Source organism: Talpa europaea (assembly GCF_964194135.1).
Source record: "Talpa europaea genome assembly, chromosome: 5".
Classification (NCBI taxonomy): Eukaryota; Metazoa; Chordata; class Mammalia; order Eulipotyphla; family Talpidae; genus Talpa; species Talpa europaea.
The window spans coordinates 16,001,962-16,012,041 of NC_140071.1; the positions used below are offsets into that span (position 1 = coordinate 16,001,962).

Genomic DNA, 10,080 nt, shown 5'->3' on the forward strand with positions numbered 1-10,080 from the left:
TTTGTTGTGCTTTTTTATTTTATTGAGGTACATTGGTTTGCAACATGTTATTGAGGTACATTGGTTTGCAACACTGTACATGATCAGAGGTTTAAGATCACACCTCTCAGATACATGCCCCACCCATGCTCATCACAAGGCCCCCGTAGTCCTCACTATAGTCCAGGTGTGCCCACCATACTAGACTTTGATAAACCTGAAATACTTGTTGCTGTCACACTAATGGGCTCCCCCACTCTTAGGGGTGGGATGAGGCCAAGGGGAGTGATGTTGAGCCATGACTTCTCTGACTGTATATTTGACCTGGGTGACGACACTGGTTAGTTGTGGCATATTCCCACAGAGTCTTTCTAGGTTGGGCAGGGAAGACCTTTCACAAAACCTCATGTAGTCGAAGTCATGATACCCGATTCTCTCTGCTGCTTTGGCATTCTGTTCTCGACACTTTCTCCTGAACTGAGAAGGCTCAGATATTTTTTGTACTTTTATACTGTTTGTAAGTTACTCACTCTTTCAAGATTATAAATGCATATTTCATGTCTAATGAATACTACAGAGGCTTAAATGTAGCATTTGAACTTGCCAAATGATAGGTGCTCAAGGAAGGAAACGAGTCTCAAACTGATTAGTTGACTCCCCAACTTTTTGTGAGCCTGTAAGTGAACTGAGGGCTATTTCACTTGAGCAGAACTGACTGGGGTAAACCAAAGATCCAGACCTGTTTCCATTCTTTTTTTTTAAAAAGAGGTTTTTTTTTTTTTTTTTTTTTTTTTAAAGATTTATTTATTTATTTATACAAGCACTGGGTACAGTCAGAAGTGCAGGAGGGTGAGAGAATTCACCAGAGCCAGAGCGGGGAACAGAACAGGCAGACTGACGAAATACACTGCTGAGGGGAGCAGCAGGGGCGGCAGGAGAGGTCTGTGCGCCATGTGGGATCCTCGCCGGTGGCCGGGGATCAAATCGGTGCTACAGAGGCTGCGGGCAGCTTCGCAGACCAGTGCTCAACCACTGTGCCACCAGGGGAGGCCCTGTTTCCGTTCTTGTCCTTGGAGTGATGCAGGGGTGGAAGTAGGGAATGGCTGAGTGCTTAGGAACCCCTCAAATATAAATTGGAAACAGAAGCTGAGATGTGACAGCTGACAGAGTGGAAGTAGATGCAGGGCAGACAGCAATGGTTAGACCCAGCTCTTTGTAACTTCAGTACCAGCACGATGCGGGGCATTTAGTAATATTTGAATATGAGGAATCCTTACTGTGCTCTTAGATATGCTCCTCATGAAGAGTTTAGAGAGATTGTGGGGCCTGTTGAAGCTGGAGAAGACCTCAAGGTGAGGCCGGACTTGAGGCGGCCTGAGGTAGAGAGCAGACGTGGGCAGAAGGGGGAGCACACAGGAACTATGTCCCTGGAAGCCGAACCTAGTAATAGGTACCAAGTTCTTGATTCTCTGTCTTGTCTCCTCTCTACAACTCTACCAGGGGGAAGAGCTCCCTCACTGAGCATTGCCGGAAAACCAGGGAGGGATGCCCCTTAGCTAATCTTCTGCCCCGCTCTGCTATTGCCTGTGGGTCTCGAGTCTAACTTGTTAACCATTTTAATTTGCTTGCATTATTCCTGAATGCCAGTCATTTGGTGTTTGGGCTCACCCCATGGGGTTTCCTTTCCAGGTTAACATGTTTGTTGAAGGATTTCATGACGCCATCCTTCTCTATGCCCTGGCTTTACACGAAGTACTCAGAGCTGGCTACAGCAAGAAGGATGGAGGGAAAATTATCCAGCAGACCTGGAACAGAACATTTGAAGGTGAGGACTCACTCTTTAAGGTGATAGCACTCTGCAGCCTTTCCAGCCCCTTCTCTCCTTGTTCTGCTTTTTTCTTACAACAGTGGGACCTTGCCTGTGTCTTGTTTTTCACAGCTATACAGTAAGGATAATAAGTCAAGACCAACGTACCTCGCAGGCTTGTGAAAATTAAATGAGATAAAGCTTATGAAAGTCCCACTGAAATAGGACGTGCCTTCTCTCCTTCTGCTCATTGGATAACTACTCTATGAGTCTTCAAATTACATGGATCACAAGCCACATCCACAACAAGTAGTGTTTGTGAAGAGTTCTGTGATCAGTTTTAAGTGAAATAATCCCCTGTTGAAAGGATTATGAAAGGATTATTGAGAAGAACAGTTTTTATTTTGAGTTTTCTGTTTTTATTTTTGCAATGGTGACTACTAGCTGTTGCTTTCTTAAGAACAAAGAGGTGCAAGAACTACAACCAAAAAAAAAAAAAAAGGCCTATAATCTCATCACTCAAGCAAACCCTACTGATATTTAACAACTGTACAAGAATGAGACACTTCTTGGCTGGAAAATTTAAACAGTACAAAAATGTACAAAATGAAAAGTGAAAGTTTTTCTTCCCACCCTACTGCCCTCTCCCCAAAGTAATCACTATTCACAATTTCCTATGATTCTGTCTAAAAATATTTCGTGCCTTCTGCCAGCACATATGCACTTGTATATCTTATCTAAAAAATTCACACAAAAGGATCAGACTATGAATGCTATTCTTCATCTTAACTTTTTTTAAACTTGTATGTCAAGTAAAAGAATTTTCAGATGAGCACTCACAGATTTAGCACATTTAAAAAGTGATAGTTCCACATTTTTCTACCATATAACTGTATAAGAATTTTTGTGGATCCAAAGTAAGTTGTTGCCTTTTAAAGGGCATTAGCAATTGTGACATAGCTATTGCCACAAGTTCTAGCTAGAGGCCTCCAGCAGCAGCTGCCATGCTCAAATTGGTGGGTTTCATTTCTCACTGGTGGGTGGTTTTAGCAAATGCCACATCTTATTCAAAACCAGAGTGACGTCTGCTTTACATAAAGACAGACTGTAAGATGAATGACTAGGTCTGCAGGGTTGTCCTTGCTTGTTGACCTCTGACTACTGCTGCTAGGAGCTGGAGTCAAATAGAATACTTCAGGGGCACATTAGGACATGCTCACATTTCCCAGAAGTTGTGCCCAATACACCGAGAAACCAGCATGTGTGGGCACAACGTTGGCAGGTAGGCCACAGTCTGCTCTAAAGCACTCCCCCCTGCCCGGTGGTCATTTGTTCTTGGTCTGCTGAGAGGGGTTGTTAGGGGCAAGGCAGGTGCCCACGATGACTGGAGCCCCGTTTTGTTCAGAGCCAGGGGCACAGGTTACGTGTTGCCATCAGCAGCCTTATGCTTTCATTCTGGGCCAGGTCTACACAGGCGATGTGAACTGAATCTATATTGTTCTGTATAGTTCAGTCTAAATTTAGAATCGCATCTGTTCAAATGTCAATGAAAACCAAGACGAGTTTTGAGCTTGACTTGTAAGATGAGTCCATTTTATTTGCTAATTGACAATCAATCTGAGCGTAACCCCTTCTCCCCCCAGAACTTTAAAGTATCTGTGTGAAGAAAAACCCCAAGTTTTCTAACATTAAAAACACTTTTAAGTTTAATGGTCACTTACAGTGACCATTAAGTTGTCAAGGGAAAACTCCCCTGGAGGTTATTTGACAAATTTGGATTTTATTACCGTGAAACCTGTGACCAACTCCCAAGTCTTTCAATAAATGGCTTGGAGAGAAGCTGAATTTCTTCTCTGTGTGAGAGATAGAAGTGACGAGGTAAATAGGGCTGTGGCTCAAAGCTTGTGCTTCACTACAGGCCAATGGAAATGAGTGTGGAAAATGTCATTACTTATGTACAGGAAAATTCTGCTGTCAGCCTGACACTCTCACCTTCGACACAATACTCTCAGGCGAAGTCTCACTTGCTAATTGGCTACCCTGAGGGTTCTCACCCCATTTCTCGGCAGAATTGTAATAGCTTCAAGTGTAATGAGGTCTGGATTACGAGGGCCACCTTGTCTTATAAAATACTCTGCAAAACACTTAGGAGAACACACCATCATAAACACATCTGAACAGCATGACACAAGGTTTTGAAGAGCCAGTACGTTTGGAGGTAAATATATTTAAAAAATGGTATAATCACATAAAAGATTTACAGGCTGAAAAGGATAAACAAGTCTGAGATAGATGTAGCCTTTGTAACCAGTCTATATTCAGAGGACAAAAAAGTCAAGATGAATGGGTAGCTCCATTCTGTTTCCGGCAAAGTAGACCAAAGTCTGGAAAAATAATTGAGCCTTCAAACCACAACCCAAAGGACAGTCAACCCAAATACCTGCCCTCTCCAAGCCACACTAGAGCATGGAACTTTCCCTTGGGATTCTTTTTCCCAGACATTCATTTTACTTCTGCAGAGAATGCAATCAATAGAAACACCCATTAAGAATGACACTGCAGTCTACTATGGTCTAAAGAGAAAGAGAACAAATTAGTTAATTAGAAAGTGGCTGACATATGCAATCTCTTACTTAGCTAATGAAAATTATAATATAGACATAGTTATACCAACTAATGAGACACATTTATTTTTATTGATTGGCTGCTGTAAGCCTCCATTGCCCGCCAAAGCAAATTCACATCCTCCATGTGAGCACTCAGGGCTCTCCGTGCTCCCACCACATGCTCCAGCCTCCCACCCACTGCTCCCCTTCCTACAATCACTACCTCCCTGGGGCCTCATGGTCTGCTGCTTCCTTTTGGCTTTTGTGCCTTCATAAACACTAGCTAGGGCAACCTTTGTTTGCAGAACACTCTCAATCCCTGATGGTTGCATGTCCCAATTCTAGACTTTCTCCAATGTCCCTCTCAAAGACCTGCTGTTTCACTGAGTATTCCCAGACTCTGCAACTAGATGGGCCAGCTTCTTTTCTGAGGGCTGCAGGCACAGTCAGATGGTCTCCTCTATTCTAGGCACCGTGATGGTAATAATAACCACAGATGCAAACAACTAGTTCCTCTTAGAGCTGTGTTGAGAGTGCTTAACCTGTTTTATCTCATTTAACCTTCTCAACAGCCTCCTGGCAGGCAGGGACTCATGTGCTTCTTTTATAGCCCTGGATACTGAAGCTTGAAGGGCTTGGGCCAAGGGCACAGAGCTAGTAAATATAGGGGTGGGATTCCAATGCGAGTAGTTGGGATTCCAATGTGAGTTCACCAAGCTGAATCCCTACTCCAGGCTGCCCCTCTTTTGGGCAAAGAATGTGTTCAGTGCATCTTTGCCTTAGCTGTAGCATTAAATCCCGCATGCTGCAATCACCCAGAAAGCCTCTGGATAAACAATGAATGAACAACACAGTGGGATAGAGACCAGCTCTTCAGCTCCTGGCTCCAGGACCTGGGATGGGGGTCTCTGCTCTCTGGTTCATCAGAGGAGCCAGTGCAATAGCCCATCGCTGAGCCTGGGCCTGGAATGAGTTTTCTTTCATAACATTTCTCCAGCGATAACTTGAACCCATAGCAAGTTTAGGAATGTACCCACTGCCACTTCCCACTGGCAGTTTTTTTTTAAAAAAACTAATCTAAAACTGGGGGGTTAAGTAGGCTGTTTTGAGTGTTAGCCTGTCCGTTTTTTTTTTTTTAAACATATTCCCCAAAGGAGGCCATTTACTTCTTTTTCTTTTCATTTTAAATGGAGAAATGTTAAGAATTTAGGAATGCAGACACAGATGAAATTACAATGTCTTTCCAAAGGCCAACAAAAAGCTCAGAGTCTGATGAGATTCCCTGTGGCATGAGTTTGTTTAAAAAATCCCGTCAATTCACTTTCTTGTTTTTGTTGGCGGACAGAGGGACTGTAAGTAACTCACTTGGAGTTCTCTCCCATCTCCTCCTCTAGGGATTGCTGGCCAGGTGTCCATAGATGCCAATGGAGACCGATATGGGGATTTCTCTGTGATCGCCATGACCGACATGGAAGCGGGCACCCAGGAGGTGAGCAAAGAAGGTTCTGCTCCAGCTGCTGCTTCTGCTTGTTGGGATTCCAAGGAATGTGTTTCCTGGTGTCCAAATAACAGTCCCGAAAGCAGCCTCCACATAAATAGGAGCTCAAGACTTGGGAGTTTCTAGGGAGGGAGGCCCACTTCTCATTGGGGTGATCAGGGAAGACTCCAGGAAATGGTTCATGCTTATTGTAAGTGGGGAAGCCCTACCCTTCAAGTGGCCAAGAGAGACACGGAAGATCCTGCCTTCCCACTGCGTGGTAGCTACAGCAGAATATTCAGACGAGGCTGGCGAGACAGCCTTTAGTTTGGAAACCCCACTGCCTCCCTACACAAGCCCTACCACTTCCCCCATCCTCTGTTTCTGTATAACCCTTTCTCTGCCAAGGAACCATAGTCCTCCCTAAACTATGCCCACTTTCAGAGTACCTTTAGCGACTCCAAATCCTCACATACAACACCCTCAGAACACGCCATTATAGTCCCTGTGGGTAAGAGGGGGCCGCCCTATGCCTCTGAGACACAAGTAAATTGACCTTTCAGTTTGTATATTTGTTTTTGCCCTTTTATCTAGGTGATTGGTGATTACTTTGGAAAAGAAGGTCGTTTTGAAATGCGGCCCAATGTCAAATATCCTTGGGGACCTTTAAAACTGAGAATAGATGAAACCAGAATTGTGGAGCACACAAACAGCTCTCCTTGCAAATCATGTAAGTTTAGAGACTTAATTTGCTATGCGTCTCCTCATCTGTAGTATCAGCATAACTTGACTTTTTAAGACAGGTGTCATCTAGGAGCTCGTGTTTGAAAGTTAAGATTTCTCTTTCTGATGTGGTCAAACCCTGGGGAATAATTCACAAGCTGTCGTCCTACCTTATTGGAGGCTTCTAGTCTACTTTTCCAAAATGGTAGAAAACCTCTCCCTATTTTTACATCTTTTATTACAATTATAATTTCTTAGTAGTTGAGGTTTCTACTTTTAGGGAAAATCAAAGGCTAAATAACAAATGTCTCCCACTTATTCATCTCACAGGGAGTCTCTTTCTGAATTCCAGAGTCTGTGGTTATCCTTCTACTCCTCAGACCCAAACAGACAATATTCTTTAATGGCCAAAACCAGACAACTTGTCAAACAAGTGTATGGCATTTTATTTATAAGCAGCCTTCTCATAAATGTAGAAGCGAGTGGATATTCTTATAAGGAACTTACAAATGGGACAATTGTTGGAAATCATTCCATTACTGAGACCCTTTTGTAAGCTAATGAAGGAAAACAAAGCAACATCCTGCTTCCAGTCAGCTGGTCACTCTAAGGTTGATGTATGTTTGAGTTGTGTTTTCAAACTGTGAGAAACTTATGTATATGTGGCGATTGCACGAATGTGTTAAGAACACGGTTGCTGGAGTTTCTGGGCTTATTTGAATTCTCACCCTTGTCATCTACTGTGACAAGTGTGACTCGACACACTTACTACAGTCCTTGGAGCTTTCCTTCACTTCTCTAAGCCTCAGTTTCCCCATATGTAAAATGAAAGAAACGTGCCCCACATTTAGGGTTGTTTTTGAGGATTAAATGAGATAATGCACTAAAGGCTGTACATTAGACTTCATATACAAGTTAGCTTTTGTCACTTTTATATAATAACTGGGACAGTGCTGAACTTGATTGTTTCAAATTGTTATTCACATTTTCACAAAGCTATATAGGACATTTTGACATGAATCTCTGGGTTTGGTGAGAGAACATCTAAAAACAGAACATTAACCCAATGAATTTTTCACCAAACCCTCCAGCACTTTGAAGTGTCACCACCCATCTGTGAAAACAAGCACTGGGTCCACCCCATGGGCCACCCAGGTGTCACCTCTGACGACAAACTCAAACGAGGGTGTAGACAGCCGAAGCCGGCAGTTTCCAGCATTCCTCAAGTCCTTCAGGACCTGCTTCACTGCTTTGTGCTCACTCTCTTACAGCAGTTAGTTAGCTTGTCTAGACTTTCTTAAATGCACCTTAACCTCTGCACTGGGAAAAAAACAAACAAACAAAATCCCCAAATGCAGGAGCTTCCAGAACACCTTTCTTTAAGACAGGAAAATTTGAGGAACATTGAGAAACACATTCCAGTGAATGAGACTTGAAGCCTTTCTAACTATTTCTTGAAATGAACTCTGATGATCTATGTTTCTTTTTCAAGCAGGTGGCCTAGAAGAGTCAGCGGTGACAGGAATTGTCGTGGGGGCTTTGCTTGGAGCTGGATTGCTAATGGCGTTCTACTTTTTCAGGTTGGGACTGCTGTGTGAACTGTGAAATCTACTCTTCCTGCCTTCATTACTTGCCTTTGCACGAGCCTTTTTGTGACTTGTTCATAGCTTGTTCTCACCCAAAAAGCATGGTGGTTAAAAGAAGGAAGCCATCCTTTTGGTGACAGATACCATGTTTGTGACTGGTGGGGAGCAGAGTAGGGGTATTGGGCTGAGGTTTCTATTGTTTCCCCCTGAAGCCACAGAGCAGCCGCTCTCCATTGATCATAAATATGCTGATCTGAATCCCTACCACCCACCAAGTTAGTGCGTACCAAGGAATCCAGACAGAAGGGGAGCTCCATTTTCTTATTCTCAGGCTTTCCCTAATTCAGAAACAGGTGTGGGTTCACCTTCTGAAGAGGTGGAGGTAGCTCACAACGGTACAGGCTTCCCAGCTGGTCTGCTCTCAGCATTTGGAGGACCCACTGCTTAATTACCACTGGGACTCAGCTCCAAGGCTTGTAAAATTGTAATATGTGTGTTCAAGGGACAGATACTTTTGCATCATGAGGGTGGTCTATTCCTTTGTAATCTTTGGTGGTTGAGTTTGACTAATTCTTAAATCATTAGACTAAGAGTTCTTCTTTTCTGCATGGAAATGAAACTCTGGGTGTATGTGACTCTATGTGGGGACAATTATAGTCCTGTTCCTTTGGGCACTTAATCTGATCTTTATCTAGGGCATATTCTGGGAGTTGGGGGAACGTCTGTGGCAGAACAGACAAGACTTAACCCACAAGGCACAAAGGGAAGAAGGGGAAGCTTGTTCTGTGGCAGTTCAGAAAACAGAGCAGTTTTCCTCCTTGAATAAGGGCCACACGCCTTGGGGCACACTACTTTAATCTCTGACCAGGGTTTCATATTCTGTCACTTCTCATTTATCAACCCAAACCCAGATGTCCCTTGAGGGCATTCTTTGTAAGAGAAACCATAGTATTTTGTAGCCAAGTGAGGTTTTATTACTATATTCACCCATTCACTTTCCTTTTACCCAGGAAGAAATACAGAATAACCATTGAGAGGCGAAACCAGCAAGAAGAAAGTAACATTGGAAAACATCGGGAGTTACGGGAAGATTCCATCAGATCCCATTTTTCGGTGGCTTAAAAGGAAATCTTTTCTTTCACTCTGAGATCTTTAAGGAGATAGACGGGATGAAAGAAATCAATGAAAACAGAAGGGGCGCTCTTGAACTCATTCTTTCAAGCAGTCATTTCATTGTAAAATTTCTTTAGAAGCTCAGGAACCATTATTAATCATCATATGCCTCTCAGCCTTTCATCTCATGACAAATATAAGAATACAAAGTCACTCTGTTAATGTTCTTGCTGTTTTGAGAGCATATGATTAGATATGTGTTTGAAAATCTGATGTCTCCATATATCTTGATGGCCTTTGGGGGCATTTCACACAAGGCTATAAAATGTGGTTTTCTTAAATGAAATGTTTTATAGCTAGAATAAAATAATTTTTACAAGTAGAATATTCTTGGAAAGAATTTAACACCTAAGAATAGGAAAATGTAATGAAAAACCTCAAGGTTGGAGATGTAGCTTCCTCTCTCCAGGCCTGGGGCAGACTTGAGGTTGAGAACTGTTCTGTCCATTATATGCCTACATTCAGGTCCTGACTTCATCATCTTGACAAAGAATTTCCTCCCTGTCTCCTTTAGTGTCTCATAAGAGCTACTCTGGAAAGCTATAACTATCGAGATAAGAGGATTTGTACAGGAGAAGCAAATATAAATGTTTTGTTTTTTAATGTAAAAAGTGCCATATTTCACACTAACATTTTATTTTTTAAGTATTTTAATCTTATATTTTGCTATTAGAAAATGTGTCTATTTTTTCATTTTGAAGATTAAATTTCACTTATATTTTAAAAGCA

The 10,080-nt window shown here is 42.5% G+C and overlaps 1 protein-coding gene across 1 annotated transcript in view; it reads left to right on the forward strand.

Moving 5' to 3' along the window:
• The window catches only part of NPR3 (natriuretic peptide receptor 3), a gene marked incomplete at both ends in the record, with an annotated part of 51,357 nt that extends 42,057 nt beyond the window's left edge, over positions 1-9,300 (forward strand). The window contains 5 exons of the mRNA XM_084233773.1: positions 1,669-1,804; positions 5,787-5,881; positions 6,464-6,599; positions 8,085-8,172; positions 9,189-9,300. Of these exons, the coding sequence (XP_084089899.1) occupies positions 1,669-1,804; positions 5,787-5,881; positions 6,464-6,599; positions 8,085-8,172; positions 9,189-9,300 (567 nt within the window). The remainder of the gene's footprint in view (positions 1-1,668; positions 1,805-5,786; positions 5,882-6,463; positions 6,600-8,084; positions 8,173-9,188) is intronic.
• Positions 9,301-10,080: the final 780 nt, after the last annotated feature.